Below are 17,410 nucleotides of genomic sequence, written 5' to 3' on the forward strand. Positions count from 1 at the left end.
GCACAGGAAGGATCCCCTCTGTTGAATTAAATACTTAAAGAGCAGGTGTTGAGAGAATGGACAGAGTCTCCTTCTGTAGCAGGACAGGGGGTGATGGCACAAGCTGGAACACAGGAAGTTCTTGAACACGAGGAAAAAATTATTTCCTCTTCAGGTGAGGGAGCCCTGGCACAGGTTGTCCAGGGAGGGTGTGGAACCTCCTTCTTTGCAGGTTTTCCAAACCCGCCTGGATGCATCCCTGTGTGACCTGATGGAGATGAACCTGCTTTAGTAGGAGGTTGGCCTGGATCTCCAGAAGTCCCTTCCAACCCCTACAATTCTTTGTTATCTCCATGATTCACCACTGTAAGGCATGATGGTATTTTTCTGAAGTACTGTTTTAACCCTGTGTGTCACGTGGCATTCCAGGCCTTCCTGCAGCCTATTTCCGATCTGACTCAGGCTGATGACAGCAAACTTATTACACTCTACCCAGCCAGATCACTTTCTTATTCCAACAGTATCCAGATGCTGTTTGTCTCTACCACATTCTTCTCCTAATTCTGAAAAGAGTTCTCTCATGTTTTCCTGTCAACACAGGAACTAGTTTCCCAAATAAGCCACTGCTTATGTTAGAACTCCTCTCCCGTCAAGATTTTTGTATCTTAAACTATCTATGTGCCTGCAGTAACAAATTAGTTGACCCATCTCCAAGTACAACCTCGATAACTAATTGGACTTCTAAGAGCTTGTTCACACTTGCTTATCACTTACCATACCCACCAGCGGCAAGACCCTAAGCATCTAATCAATACATCTACTGTTTGCTCCTGATCAAATGACTATTTCAGGTACAGCCTACAGGCACTCTCTTTTCCAGAGATGGCTGAATTAAGCTGTGCTGTCAAGTGTTTTTAGTACCTAGAAAATGCATGTTAATTTGGTTTACTAAGTCACCTTGGTTAGAGAATATAATCTTGAACTACTAAAAACCTACATGAGCTTAACCTCTCCATTTATACTTCTAGGAAATGAGCCTGGGGTCTGAAAGCATGAGTGCTTCATATTTAAACTCGGTGTTAGGGAAAATTGTCAGCAGATTAACAGCAGTGCATCAGAATAACATTCTCTTGACCTGATTTAACCCCCTTCGCTGATCACTTTCATCATGCCAAGAAAAACACCACTGTCCCTATCTTACTAGATTTGTATTGTTATGCAAACAGAAACTTCTTCTTGTAAGACTGTTTTAAATCATAAAATAACTCACAAATAAAGAAAGCATCTTACGAACTGAGAGTCACCATATTTATCAATGACTGCAAAAGACTCAAGAGTTACATTTTTCTTTTTATTTTTTTAGGGAAATGCAAGAAGAATCCAAAAATAGTGATTTGACTCTAGATAGTTATATAAATCTTGAGAAAGAATTAATATGTTCCTTCAAGAACAAAATCTGTACCATTTTCAAACTAATTCAGTTAAAAAAGAAAGCATGTTGAGGAAAGTCTGTATAATTTTAAGCTATTTATTTATTCATCTGTGTTAGCTACAGTATTTCTTGTTTTATTTAGAATTGCTTTCTAGAATAAAATAGAAAAAAGGAAAGATATTTTCCAATGGCAAAGATTGAAACTCTCAGATTTCATTTATACAGAATTCCATCAATTCTTTGAAAGTACCTGTTTATTTTTTTCACTTTGCTGCATGATATAGTCCAAAATTCATTTTCTGTGACAAAACAGAAAAAATTATTCTAATAAAGCTAGAGAACAGACAGTTTTGGCCCCATATCTGTAAAAAACAAGTTTGAATGCAGGAAAGTCCATGCAAGTTAAATGCAAAGAATCTTAAAAAAAAAAAAAAAAAAAAAGAAAAAGAAAAAAAGAAAAAAAAATCAATCCAACAAGCTATTCTAGAAAACTTGGGCAAGAAGTCACCAAAAAAGTCATCGTTTGCTAAAGGATTCATATCTATAAGATATAAAGCTGCTGTGCCAAAGCGTGGGAAGTCAGTGCCTGCCGACCTCGGGTGCCGGTTCGCTGGGGAATGGCGGCCAGTCAGGCAGTGGTCGACGTCTGACACCTAGTGGCTTCCACATGCGGCTCGGACTGCCCAGCGTCCACCTTCAGCATGCTGCAACCACAGATGCAACCGTGCTTATGGCGATGCCCGGGTTAAAAATACACACACGGATCGACTACCTTCAAATGCCTTCCTCTCGTTACCCAAATTTAACAAACAACGGAAAAATTATGCTTTTATGATATATAATCTATGCGAGAATTTGTCTAAACCTTTAATACCATAGATAAAAAGATCGACTTTAAATATCAATGCTGTATTGTTCTAACACAACCTACTAAGTGCCATGTTCTCCAGTAACTTGCTGCAACTGCAATACAATTCCTGCAAAAGCTGGTCCTCAAAAGATGATCCTGTAGAGCATTTACTTAGACAGCACTATATTACACAAATATTTTAAAAAGTCACAGACTCAAGCAGAGAAAAATCACCCAAATCTCTCAAAAAGCATATAAACTATAAAATATACTATAGAATTTTAAGATTTTTTTTCACTAATAGACAGTGCCAGCCTCAATCCCAAACCAAAACAATCTATCTAAACTTCTCTAGTTATGAGACCAAAGTGCTTCATGACAGTTATAGCCTTACTTTTCTTAGGTTCTACGCACTGCCCCTCTAACAACACATTACAAAGAATATAAAATAGGAATTAAGATTTTGTTGCTGTTTTCTTATATCTTTATCACATTTGCATACTGAGGAAGTGACATTCTCTCTTCTGATTGTTACAGTGATCTAATTCAAACCTTCCCTCCCAGAACTGTATGCTTTATGTTCACTTCTGCCTACAAAAATTGCACTTCTGAAAAGGGCAAGGAATCACAAACCACATCATTCGAGAATTATAATACCTTATTTCACAACTGTAGTGTGTGTGAATTGTCATTTCAGTAAAATTTAACAGTTATAAATATTCCTAAATTGTGTAAGTACAGTAGGTTCTACAGAGAGTAAGATGGATAATCAATATTCTACCATTTGAAACAAAAATTAAAAGTTGAAGTATTAAAACTAAGAAAAAAATATTCCCGTACATTGTACAGTACCTTTTGGTTAAAGCTTCTTAGCAAAAATATAGTAATGTGTTTTGAGCATTCGAGTTACAGATGGTTCGATATTAAAATTTCCCCATCATGAAAAAAGATATTGCATTTTTCCATAGGTGCAGCAGAAACTGTCTTCTCTCTGAACAAGGCTTCAGTCTTTAAAAATATATAGACAGCAAGTACAAACTGAAAAGAAACATTAAAAAATTATAATACAGTACTGAGGATGTATGGTTGTTGTGCATTATGGATTTTACATTCCTTCTCCGTTTGAAAAAAAAGAACTAGAGAGCCCACTGTATATCATTGAGTTCAGTTGGATCTCCAAGTCCTGCATCAGCCTCCAAGTAATTCATCAGAGCCGTCATAGCACTGTCATCATTTTCACATATTGCATCAAAGTCCAGCTGGGAATTGCCACCTAGAAAATTATTAAAACATTAATGTAAGCAGTACAAAGCATGAAGACTATGGGAACTTCCAAAACTTATTTGTGTTTAACTAGCACCTTCCTTTGAAGTCCTTTGTTAAAAAAACAAATCATCAAGTAGTAGAAGTAATGTCTGTCTGCAGACAGTTGTAAGGACATATGTCACTTGATTTAAAAAAAAGACTGAAATATTGCCAGTCCATTGGACTACCTCTGACTGAAAGCTAATAAAACTTGTATCCATGCAGTCAAGTTCATGTCACTGAAGCAGAAAACTGTTTTAGGTCACTTTGGTGGGAAAGACAATCATGTACCTGAATTCTCACCTGATGTACTGTCAGAAGAACTCCTAAAACCTTACAAGTCACTACATGTTAGCTCTTGAAATCAATGCTATACCTTTGCATTTAACAATAGTAAGGTAAGTCTCCTTCTCTGGAGGTCTTCAAAACCTGTTTGGACATGTTCCTGTGTGACCTGATCTAGATAGAACTGCTTTGGCAGAGGGATTGGACTGGATGATCTCTAAAGGTCCCTTCCAACCCCTACCATTCTTTGATTGTATGAGAATGCTTTAGCTCAAGTACCAAAGAAAAATACTCCCTTGCCTATCTTGGATAAATGATGTTGGGTTTGGTTTCTAAATTTGGTTTTTGGTTAGCTAAATTGGAAGAAAGTTCTAGATTATAAATATAAATAAAGCTCTAGTAACTGAAATAAACGAGAGGCCAAGAAGTTTCCAAGAGCTGGCATACAGGATAAGCGTCAACATTGCTTTTACAGCACTTTGCCTTTTCTGTTAAGAATAAAATGGCATTCTCCTCTTACAGGGCCAGGGAATTGTATATCCAGTCAAATTGCTGCCTTAGTACATGCCTGAACAAGAGGAAAGTAAACAGCTCCAAAATTTCTGAGACATATTGACTAGCCCTTTATGCTTACTATTCATGGCTTGCACTTGAGAGAGATAAAGTGCTAAAAGGACAATAGTTCACAAATTACAACCAGTCTCATTGCATTGCACTAAAATATTTTTCCTTACCCATTTCTCTTCTCTGGAGAGAGAATAAGTACCTAAATTAAAACTGTGGCAATGGTAATTTTCCAGAATGTTAAAGGTAAATATCTGTTATAGGATGTTATTTTTGTCATGAGATTCAATCATTGATCAAATTTTGTTGTTTGCCTTCCAGCCATAACATGCATGTTTTAAGAGTGCTCTCATCTTCAGACAGACACATGCTACAATTTATACATGGTTGGAAAGTGATGCGCTCAAAAATTACACCATTGATCAGAAATGTTTTCCCCTGAAACCCCCAAAAAATCCACAAGAGAAACAAATCTTACTGAGGAGAGGTTCATTACTAGGAAATGAAATAGCACCCTGGTTTTGTTCTGAAGTCTCTAGAACTTCTGTTTCCGAAGGACATAACTGAATCAGCTCTTTATTTGGTATCTGAAAGAATAGAAGTAGTAAAATTACATCCTAAACTCAGTCACAACTATTACATTACAGAAACATTGTAAATTGCTGTTAAAGCACTAAGAACTAAACAAAGTAAACGAAAAATATGTATTGACTTACTGCATTTAAAAGTAATTTGTTTTAAAAGTTCACATAGCATGGTACATTCCTTAAATAACAGCTGTTACTTACATATCTGTTAAAGGTACTTCACAGTGATGGCAGCTGCTTTATTGAGGATCTAATTCAATATTCAGCAAATAAATCCAGCACAACAAACTGTACTGGTATATACTTTCCATATCTAGTACCATAATCTACAAATTCCCAGTGACATGTTTGTCAATGTCGACATATTCTAGCTAAAAGATAAAAAAAGATCCTCATACCTTCCATGTTCTATATGCATTAAACTATATTAATTATAAACTTTTCTATAATTTTGCATTGTTATCATCACGATAAAAATCTAAGTAGTTTCAAATTATATTTTGCACTTCAGAAAAATGAGGCTAACGACAACAGAAATGGGTGTTATCCTAACCCAAACATAACCAACCCATAACAATTTCATATTCATGTGTTTCATATAACACATACACAGAATTTAGTAGGACAGTTTACTTGGAATGCCTGACTTCTGTATATTCTACTTGGAAATCGTAACATTGAAATGCTTTACAAACGCATTTTAGGAACAAATGGGACACCAAAGCATAGAATTGAGAAAAATCTCCAATGAATACAAATAAGTTAGCCTTATGATGAGATGCTGCATATCAGCAAGTCAACCAACTCTTAGGGAGAAAGACCTGGAGCAAGGCAGAACTGATCACAGGTCTTTTCCAACAAACAGGAGGAAGCCAGAACAATCTCTAGCCTAGAGCAGCAAAGGGAAGACAAACTACCTTTTAAATGGAAAGAAATTTATGTTCAAACAACTGCCAATGGAGAAGTAAATGTTTGTTCATACAAGGCACAGTAAGTCACATACAATGTACTTAGGAAAAAATGTTATTCCATAGCTATGATCAATAACTACAATAGTCACAGTTTGTGGTGTTACTGTCTCTACTGGGTTACCATATCAGTATATCCTATCGGTTTTTACAGGGGACTACTGAAACACCCTCAAAGTAAACACTTTAAACACTTCGAAACAAAGAACATATAGCATACATTTTTAAAAAGGTCTTCAAGAACATTAAGATTAAAAGTACAAGTGAGAGAAAACCCTGGTATTTTATTTAGATTGTCAAACCTAACAGGTGGAAACACTTTTATTCTCTGATGGTTATTTATCAAACATTTTAATGTAACTCCAAATCCAGAAGAGTCTTCATCATGTGACTCACAGTCATATTTAGCATATTTGTAGAGCTTCAGCAGTGATCCTAATAACTGAGTGGAGACTGCAGCTCTCTCAGCTTAGGGAGTAGCCCCTTAAGACTTGAACTGATGCCCCTGGAAATGAGGTTGGAATTACTGCCACATCTTTCAAAATACTTTCATAGCTGGCAGGCAGTTGGTGATACCTTACACATTCTCTGAAAAAACTGCCAGTTGGGGTGAGTTGATTAAAACATAGGCTTTGAGGTACCTGATATTAATCTTTTAGATTTTTATAGGCAGTGTCATACTCACATTGCTGCAGTTTACAGTTAAAGCTGGAGAAGGAGACTTTCTCAAGAGATGTGATGGACTTAACTCCCCAGATGGTGAAGAATGCAACCTAAAATTGGATATGTTTAGTTCATTTACCAAGTCACATTGATGATGAGGTTAAAAATAGCCTACATATTGCAGAACCCACCAGACCTCCCCAGTGATGAAACACGAGACAGCTAATCTCAGATAATGTTCACTTAAATTCTCCTGAAGGCTCTAAATTCTCCTGCTCCAAGTTTTGATGAGGTGAAAAGCAGAAGAGATCAATGAAGGTCATGCATCACAATTACTTGAACACATTTTTATCTTTCTGTTGAATCACCCACACTGACAGATCAAAGAGTTTCAGAATCATGCACACTGGGACAAATAGGTACAATTCAAATACTTACAGAATAGAGACAACATAAGGAAGTTCTGCTAAACAGTGGAGGGAAAACAACACATCCTTCTAATGCTTCCTCTACTATTATTTTGTTACACCCATCTTTCTATATTTTTATAAAATTCCAACAAATATAAAGGTCATTTGTTTGCCACCCTTTAAGATGCTGCTCATCCTCCTCACTAAACATGCCAGATATGAAACTAACAGTGAAAATGTCATACTAGGACCCTTTGAACTGCTTGCTCCTATCTCTCCCTGCTCTTCCTGACAACCAAAGGATAAGGTATAGAAGAACGGGGGCACTCTGAATGCCTTCATTTCTGTGTCACTTTTTCAGATTTGAAATGTGATAAGGGATTGGAAGGAAGATGGAAAATGAGTGAATAAACAGCTTATCTTGTAAGTAGAGTAATTTGTGTGGAATATTTGTTAGTTCCCTGCATTCCAATGTCCAATGCACCATTTGATAAGCAGTACAGCCATCTCTAAAAGCTGGGACAGAAACTCCAGATTTAACAGATTTATAGGACTGCTGTAACTGAAATGCTCATTCATTAGAAGCTCCTTCAATTCAGATATGCTTGTAAAGAGAGCTGAAGGCATAGTCCTGAATTTTTTTAAAAAAACTTGGTGATGCCAGATAAACAGCTTGAGAACCACCTGTATCTTACTGATGGCAAAAAAATGCAGAGAGCAGACACAGGTAGTAAAGATACTCATCATATTTGATGATGTTTGTAGTCACAAAGGTATTTGATGAAAACTAGCTGGTGTGAGCTTCTGTGCATCAGTCATTTGTCTACTTTGTGTGAATCTTGTGTGTGCAAGATAATAAACTGCTTTCATACAAAAAAAAAGGAAGAAATAGCAATAGAAATAAAAGTTCTACTCTTCAGCTGGAAAGAAATATAGCACTGTTCTCAGGAACGATTGTGGAAAAGTGAACCACAGCTGTGTACAAGCAACCACATTCAGACATCTCCAAAAATATCCAGATCTTACTGATGAGGCCTTCAATGGCCAGTTGCATTTCTGAACGCCTTTAGTTTATTAATTTTCCCCCAAGATACAGGACTGTAGGATGAATATGATGCCAGACATCTCAGTTACACAGTGCAACTGCTCCCTTCTATAGCTGGCTTCTTTTCCTAATTCCCCTCACTTTGGTCACCGTTTCTCTTATTCTGCATGACTTTCCTGTTCACCTGTATTGCAATTTTTGGGCTAGTAGTTTCAGCACAAGTTTATTTCTCTACTTCCACTGTCCAGGATCACTGAAAGAAACACAACTGTACAAGTCTAAAAGGGCTCAGATCACTTATGAAGCAGGCAAGCAAAATATTTTTCATTTCAAAACCTTGTGACATTCAGTCTATTGGTTGAGAAACAAGATGATTGTTCCCAAAGAACGCACTACCAAATTGTTTCATTTAGTAACCAGTGTTCAATACTGGGTTTGTTCAGCTCAGAGGAGAATGAGAGGTGACCTCATTGCTGTCTACAACTTCCTCACAAAAGAGAGCAGAGAGGGCAATGCTGAAGTGTTCTCTGGTGTCCAGTGAAAGAACCTAGGGAATAGCTTAAAGATGTAATCATGGGAAGATATTAGGAAAAAGATCTTCACTGAGAGCATAGTCAACTGGAAGGAGTTGTCCAGGGAAATGGTCATGACGCTAAGCCTGCCAGTGTTCAGAAAGTGTTTGGACAATACTCTTAGATACATGGTTTATGTTGCCCCACCTAGAGTCAGGAGTTGGACTTGATGATCCTCACAGGTCCCTTCCAACTCAGGATATACAAAACTATTCCTTATACTTTTACCATTGTTGCCAAAACTGGTGTACTTCTCCCTGGGTGATTAATATTACTACTCTTTAAGGTTCAGTTGCAAAAGTGCCAGTGGAAAGAACTACATGGGAACTTGGAACACAGTGCTCTGCAGACATAAAAAGTTTCGTGGCATTCCTTTACATGGAACTGGAAGTATAGGATTTAAAGCCCGAGGGGCAGCCTCATTATCTAAAGCTAACATTTAGATAACTCGTCCTGTGCTGATAAGACCGTTATCCTAAATTTTGAGATGAGAGTACTATTATCCTAAATTTGACCTTAACAAAATTCGTTGGACCTTCTGATGAAGTTTTAACTCTTGAAAGAGTTGTGACTGAAAACAGATCTTTTTCTGTATGTGTGCATCCCAAACACCTGAGATTAGGAGGCTCAGAGACTTTTTTAAAAACATTTGTATGCAACAAATGCTGATACAGTGGACACCTGACACAGAATGTAACAACCTCTCCCTCTATAAGCATGTCAGAGTGCATAACATAAAAAAAATACATGGGATATCTCCACATTAAGATGATATTTCTTCCTTTTGAATGCCTTGGCCCTACTGTGTACCTGCTAAAACTAGTTAGTTTTAAAAGGATCAACCTTTAATTACAAATTTGAACCTTCTATGGACTTCCATTTGTAATGACTCAGTGAGGTTTCTTTTAATCGATGACAGAGTACTGGCAGAGAACTGTGCTATCTCTTTAGTCTACATTTAGGATAATCAGGAAAGGGACATACAGGCTATGAAAATGCTCCTCGGAGGACTGTTTTCCCAGCAGAGTGATGCTATCAGAAAACTATAAACACTACTCCCAGATAACTGATTTTCCATTCAGGAATGTTTTATGTACCCATTTCAACATCATCTGAAGAAGCTGCATCACAGTAACATTTTTTAAGTTAATTAATACTTTCATTAATAAAGGAAATTGCATGCCCAGAACAAAAGTATTTATCAACACCAGTGATGTGTTCTGCCATGCACAGCCCTAACATTAGCTTATATTTGGTATTTATAATGCCACTGTTCAATCTAAAAATGTTTTATACATACAATAAAAAGGAAACTTTAACAACCCCCACTTAATCAGGTATGTCTCTCCTCTATCTTTACTTAAAGCCTAGTCTTTACTTAAAAGCCTAATGTATTATGTTATGTGTTTATTACCTTTGCAATTCTAGTATTTCATTTGCAATTTCGGTTCCTATACTTCCAGCACCAAGAACTGTTCCAGAGGACATTCCAGGTACACTTACTAAAGACTGTTTTAAAGCATCTATAGTTAAAAAAAAAAAACAAACAAACAAAATACAACCTCAATTTTGTAGCGGTTTCATTACACAGCTTGGAACAATCACCTCAAGGATTCATTTTAAAGCACTTTGTATTCTTCATCTCTTCAGAAATTCCTTTAAACGCTAACTCATGGGGGAGAGTGTTCTAAGTCTCAATTGAAATATAAAGATAAGTGAATAATATATTTGTGAAAATTGCTGATTTCCAGTAGTGAATTTAGCTTTAATCATTACCACTTCCAGTCGCTCACAGACAATGCAAAACACCTTGGATTTTTCACAAGCTGAAATCGGTTATTAAAAAGATTTTTCAAAAGCAAAACTAAGAAACCTCAAAGAAGGATGATATAACAGCATGTAGAAATCAGAATATATGCACATCAGAATAATATTAACAAAATATATATCAGTATCACCCTATATTCTATAGGTAAACTCAGTACAATTGCATTTCTTCAGAAAACCAGGCAGAATATGCAAAGAGTCTGTAACAGAAGCATAATATCCTATCAACCAAAATCCTAATTAAAGTAGAAGCTGCTAGAAGGAAAAGATAAGCATTTCTGATCAGTTACATGAATTAGGCCACTGTGAGTTAACTAAAAATTGGCTTTAAAAGAATTAATCCTTCCTTGCACAATAACCTAGATGAAAAAATTCCTAGCTTGAGTAAATCAAAATTGTAATGACTGATCAGGAGATGCATCTATGATAACTGTAAGAAGCCACACTTGCCTTCTGCAGGCTGGGAACCATACAGGACTTGTTCTTCAGCTGACTCGTTATGACCTCTGAGATGTAATTTTTTTTTTTTTTAAAAAAACAACAAACAAACAAAAAAAGAAAATAAAAGAAAAAATGAGCATGCTTTTCAAAGGCAGATCCCTCAATATTTATGCTTAACTTCAGCAACGTTTACACAGTAAAATTTAACATCTTCAAGCTAGTGAAAAAAGAGAAACATTCCTCACATGTTTCAGTGTTCAATCCTTAGCAGGACTTCTCAAGCACTTGGTGAAATACTAATTTCCACTTATTCTCCAAATGAAGAAGAAAGGCTAATATAGTTGACTATGTTCCATGACAAATGAACAAGGCTGTCTTTTTTACTGAGAGGATGGAGACCAGATAATCAGAAACAACTGCTACAATGATAAGTCAGTAGCTACTTTCTACCACCAGCTGCTGCCTACCTTCCTTCATCTAGAAAGCTGCAGATGCCCAGCTCTCTAGGGCAGGCAAAAATGGCTTTTGGCTGTTGGGCAGCATAGACTGTCTTAACTGCTCTTCTCTGTCTTTTTGAGGAAAAAAGACATGGGCAAAACAAGTGGGTGATGTTGATTTCAGACATGAACCAGCTATAAAATGGATAAAAGGTCCCCTTGACAACTTTATTTAATGGAAATAAAATTCCGTCCCTCTCTCAAAAAACTAGTCACTGGCAAAGCTCGCCAGTGTTATCAGGGCAATTCAAATGACAGCTCCATTGCAAGGCACAGAGAATAAAAAAAGAATAATTTAAAATTATTTTAAAAAATAATTAAACAAACCTATTTACTGTCTAATAGGCTCCTACCTTACAATCAGTTTGGAAACTATCTTTTTGTCCTGCCTTGCATTTCTACAATCTATCAATCTATGCTTCTCCACATTCTGACACATGGCAGGTAGTGCAGCACTTAAAATTAGGTCAACTGACATATGCAGTCTTGTAAAACTAAGAAAGAAAAGCAGAACTAACTTTCCATTTCCACTTACTCATATGTGCTTTTCTTAAAAAATAAGTTTCTTCCTTTAATAAGAAACTCTCATCTCATTTTTTTCTAATGGGAAATAGCACAGTTATCAGAGTCAAAATCATGACTTAAGCCTGAAAAACGTAATTGGTATATGCAAAAAAATGTTCTTCCAGGTTATTCAACACTTTTTCTGTACTGTTGGTATTTTCTAGTCTTGTTCTACTTCTTAAACAGTTTCCTTTATGTTAAATCTAACTGTAGTTAAGGCAAAAAATAACATGGGGATACATATGAATTACTTACATTACCACAGTGTTGTTTGATACAATGTACTCCAGTTCTTTGGTCCATGGATTCATGAAACTAAACCACTGACTCTTTAAAGTAACAAAAGTTCCATCTTTTGCTCTAAATTTGTAGGAATTTGTAAATACTTTTTCTTTATTCTTCAACACTAGATAAGAAAGGAAAGTTGCAATAATCATATTTAAATTTAGATAAAAAATAAACAAATCTATTTTACAGCATCACAAAATTAATGTTTCTGATGGGACAGAAATATAAATTAAATGACAGAAAAACTGAGAAGACAGGATCCCTACTAAAGCTGAATGATACTTTCAGCAATGTTATTAATCTTAAATTAAAGCCCAAGCAATAAGTTTCTGCAAACCACCAGTAGAGAGACTCCTAACTGGGTGAACTTTCATAATCAGTGTCTGTAATTATACAATTAGGCACATTGGCTCTTCAGAATTCCTTCCTCACTCTTAGAAAGAATTGAGGCAGATGGCTGAAAGCATTAACATGATTCCCTTGCAGTTAAAGCACTGCTCCAAGATCCAAGACAACGAAAGCTTCTCCCTGCTTTTATTACAAGCTTTATATAGGCATGTCTTAATGTGGATGTAGAAAAGGACAATGCTAAGATTATTTAGTTAATTAATTCTTGGCTTCTGATATTTTGGTCTGTAGTGTTTTCACACAGCAGTTACATCTAGTTGTAAGGAGTCTGGGAGGACCAATTATCTTGTACCTTCTTTATGTTTTTCAGCTAGATGATTGTGATCATCTTGATGGCAGTACTCGTAACAAGAAGTTCCTAGAAGCTCTTGTGGCAGATACCCTAAAATTGCTGTTGCACTGTTAGAAATAAAAACATGAACTACAGTGGATTCAAACAATTACAAAGCTTCTTTTCTTCAGTATCAGAAAAAGCAGAAAATTAAAGAAGGACACAGTTGTGTCCACATTTGGGAAAAAGAGATAGCATTAGTATCACTCAAAATCCACGAAATATTATTCACTGTAAATTATCCATTTGAAATAAACAGTGTTGAAACATGCAAACCACATGTGCACATAAAATTTTTATGATCATTAGGTCATCCCATTAGCCAGTCAGGGTAATTGTCTCATATATCGTGTCATTAAAAAAAAAAATCAGTAGTTGAATTTTGCCCTGCCACTTTAAGGAACAGCTTCAAATTGACATTTTTACATGAAAGACAGATAACTGAAAGCAATTAAAAAAGCTTTCAGTGACAATAATTAAATTTAAAATGCAAAGTAGCAAATGTGTCTCTACAACAAATGAAAGCCTGTTTTAGAAAGTTCAGAAAATAGGAACTTAGCTTTCATTTCTCATTAAATAATTCGGTACCTCATTTAGATAGAATGTATTTGTTCCCAACTGTAAAACTTCAAGAAGTAATATTCTTTGGTTAAGTGTTTATTGCTTAAGCCATATGCACTGCTATGAAGCATTAACTTGAGATTTTTCTTTATAAGTAAGTACATGAGTGCATTTTATGACATATTTTAATCCTGCTAGCTCACCTTTTCCTATAGGACAATGCACTTACTTGTATACATTATAGATTTTACATTTGACAAAAGAATCAAAGCCCAAATATTCAGATTCAGAATGAACTAAGTCCTGTGTACAGACAGCAAATAGAAATTCTATACTGCCTGAGAAATTACAGTTCTGACGTATTCAAAAATTTAACTAGTGGTGTCATTTTCATTTTCCCTTCATTAAAGCAGAAAACGCTTACCGCTGATCTACATAAACAAATTTTCCATCCATGGCAAACCGTGTAACAAATTCTGTTGCTTTGACTTTTATCTCTCCACTCTTTTGTGGAACAATATAAGGATGTAACCTTCCGATTGCAACAAGACAGTTAAAGTTACTACTGTCCTTTTCTACATCATTTTCCTCTTCTACTCCCACCTCATTAGGAGGCCAGTTCTTCAGATACCCAGTACAGTGTATGGTACAGTATTTTCTGTGATCTAATAAAAGGAAATAAGATGCAATTATGGTTCAAAAAGTAAGCTCAATTACTGTTTTTCATTCTGTTTACCATGAGACCAGCAACTACATGTTATGCTTACCTATAACAACCGTATAAGGCTATAGATAATTTTACACAGTATTTATTTAAATAACATTGTACTACTTAATTTTGGCTTTCCTGGAGAGAGTGCTTCTAACCCTATGTAAGATTTAGGAAGAGAAGTTACAGGTGTTGGTAGTTCAAATATAGGCTCACAGAAAAAAAAATCCAAACCAACAGTCTGGTAACCTACAGATCTCTTTCTTTTTATATGGTTTTAGGTGTATTGTAAATTAAAATAAACTGGAGAGGAACTCTGTAGCTTCTGGGTCAATTTACCTTTTGTGAACATGAAGATCTTAACATATGCTTACTGCAATTCCTAAAATACTCATTCGAGAGAACAATCCAAAACAACACAGCTTATTTTCTATTTATCTTAGGCTTCTGAATGCCTGTTTTCTGCGAACATAAATCCTTTAAATGTTGTAAATTACAGCATGTACAGTCATTCACTCCTATGGCTGGTGGAGTCTGCTGATTATATAACATGCAAACACCCTCATATGCATTAAGGCAGAGATGACATTATATCCTACGTTAATTACCTTTCACAAAATAAATTATGCTTTATATAGATTGATTTCCTGTGAACCATGAGAAACATGTATCATATATTAACCTTGTAAAATTAAAATCTGAGTTATCTTACTGTAACTTTATCACAGTCTCTAAAGCTGTCAAGGTGCCTTCCCTCAATATTGCTTACTACACAAGTTAAATTCTTATCTCACCAAGTTAGTTGGCACATCAAGACTGAATTCTGTTTACCTACAATTACAGATCTATTTTATAATTTGCTATTGTAGGGTGTATCTCAACTATAACAGATTACATTTAAAAAATTCTCCTACTTTTGTTTTTCAGAGTCAAACAATTTGCAAAAATCAGTATTAAGTTATTAAATAAAAGCTGGAAATTACAATTTAAAAGGATCCACTCACTGGAAGCTTTAAAAGAATATACTGCAGTACAGACATACAAAAATATGAACTAAATTATTGAAAAATGAATGGAATTATAAACTAACTTTATTATTAGAAGAAAAATAAATTCAGACTTTTAAATACACACAACACAAAAAGGTGAACCAGAAAAAAAAAGTAGGTTTACTTGCTTTTTTTCCTTCAAAACAGTAGATTTTGCAGGCCTTATTCACACCGTTACCTTCAAGACATATGTCATTTAGTTTCATTCTTCTGATCTGAGCCAGTGCTTTCAAAAATTTCCCTCAGACTTCTACAATTTTACTACAACAGAACATGTGTTCCTAAATGGCCACTGGTACTCAGGTTCCTCCCTCCCTCTTTTCCAGGAGTGAATAGGGAGGAGAAAGAGTACAATTACAGTTTTCAAAATCTCCAAGTACATATTTACACTTCTCTACAGCTAGTTTGCGAAGTCAGTAATAACTACAAGGGTCACACTACTGACTCAGAACTTAAATATACCAAATATCAAGACAGAAAGCCCCCATTTCATCTACACTATTTGAATACCTTTCTTCTTCAGATTAGGCAAACTCTCCTTTTCTTCTTTGACTGTGGTTCTACTACATTTTATCCGACAGAAGAAGGAACGCCGAGCACCAGAATTGAGTCGAGCTGGTCCAGTCTGAAAATCTGTGTGTACTTGCAAGCCAGCTTACAAAAATTTAGTGACGTAGTTAAAACAAAATACAACAACAAAACTTCAGAATACAAGGCATTTTCTTCAATCTAGCTTCCAGTATGTTTAGTTGCCTAAATTTTGTCCTTAAAATTAAAAATTAAAAAGAAATAGGGCAAAGAAAATGTGACTGTCACACAGATTCCAAAATTAAAAAGAACTACCAATCTTCTTTAAACTCTTCTTGATATTTTGAATGGTATTTTTCTAAATATGCCTTATAAACTTTCAACTTCTACTTGGTATAAGGAAGAACTGTAAATATTATAATAAAAGCCAATTATAAAATAGCCATTAGCTGCACAGTACATAAGGCTTTCCATATTAGAAATAACTGTAAACAAAGTAAGATTTGGTTAAATTATGATTGACACTTAGCATTTTCAGAGAAGACAGTGATTCTTGATATTGAAGTATTTTATCCCATGTTCGACTACATCAGGTCTTTTGTATTGACAAGACCTATCAAATACAAGAAAAAAAAGTAGTATGCCTGATAGGAAGAACGTCAGATCACATCTTGGTAAATGTTTAACAAAGCAAATCTCAGTACGTCTTACTATCTAAAATAAATTCTTTTCCGCACTAGTTTATAAACTGTAAGTACATTCTAAGCAGCAATTAAGTATTCAAATACATCTCATTCACATAAATTATATCTCAAATTTGTACATCCATGTACATATGAACACGACTGCATAATAACTATATTTATTAATACCTCTTTTAAAAAATCTGAGGATATTCAAGCACAACTTACTTTTCCCATCTACGAGCTTCTCCCTAGGAGAGACATCCGAAGAAGAAAGTTGTTCCTTAACTTTTGCAACATCTTTTGGATGCAAGTAATCAAACAAACTTTGTCCAATTAAACTGGCCTATTTAAAAAAAAAAACCAAAAAACAAAAAACAAAATAAACTCTCAAAACCCAAAGGAAGTGAGAACCACATCACTTTAGGTCATATACTACACATATTACTTTCTACAGCATGAAAGAAAAATACAAATACCGAAACTCCCAACATCGATACTTTAATATTTTGATCTACATTTAATTTGGCATTTTCAAATTTTTTTTAAATAAAAACAGGGTAGTAAACATGTAATTTGTTACTTGCCCTTTGAAAAATAGTAGATTTAATCGGATAAATTTCCCTTGGAATTAGTTGGATACATGTTTGTAGGATTAGGATAGTTCGATAAATTTCCCCTTTGAAAAATAGCAGACTTAGTTGGATATTAAAAAGCAGTTCTGTAAATCTGAATGTTTTATTTCTGTACATAACATCATTCCTTATCCTAGCCAAAGAAGGTTACGCACAAAATAACTCCACTCATAGATAACTGCAGAGCTGGTGGTGTGGGAGAGGTAAGGAATTGGGAAGTATTATTCAC

General features: G+C 35.2%; 1 protein-coding gene across 6 annotated transcripts in view; it reads right to left on the bottom strand.

The window, feature by feature from the left end:
• Nucleotides 1-1,477: 1,477 nt before the first annotated feature.
• Nucleotides 1,478-17,410, bottom strand: part of BMAL2 (basic helix-loop-helix ARNT like 2) — a 37,397-nt gene continuing 21,464 nt past the window's right edge. For 4 of the 6 annotated variants that reach the window (XM_062008564.1, XM_062008560.1, XM_062008572.1 and 1 more), the window contains 10 exons: nt 16,775-16,892; nt 15,846-15,989; nt 14,002-14,242; nt 12,978-13,084; nt 12,245-12,395; nt 10,938-10,993; nt 10,075-10,183; nt 6,656-6,743; nt 4,894-5,002; nt 1,478-3,534 (listed from right to left, as the gene is read on the bottom strand). In XM_062008564.1, the coding sequence (XP_061864548.1) occupies nt 3,398-3,534; nt 4,894-5,002; nt 6,656-6,743; nt 10,075-10,183; nt 10,938-10,993; nt 12,245-12,395; nt 12,978-13,084; nt 14,002-14,242; nt 15,846-15,989; nt 16,775-16,892 (1,260 nt within the window). In that variant the 3' untranslated portion in view covers nt 1,478-3,397. Of the gene's footprint in view, nt 3,535-4,893; nt 5,003-6,655; nt 6,744-10,074; nt 10,184-10,937; nt 10,994-12,244; nt 12,396-12,977; nt 13,085-14,001; nt 14,243-15,845; nt 15,990-16,774; nt 16,893-17,410 lie in introns of those variants that run through there. The other 2 variants (XR_009819803.1, XR_009819804.1) reach the window with 2 other exon arrangements.

Source organism: Colius striatus, chromosome 1 (genome assembly GCF_028858725.1).
Source record: "Colius striatus isolate bColStr4 chromosome 1, bColStr4.1.hap1, whole genome shotgun sequence".
Lineage (NCBI taxonomy): Eukaryota > Metazoa > Chordata > Aves > Coliiformes > Coliidae > Colius > Colius striatus.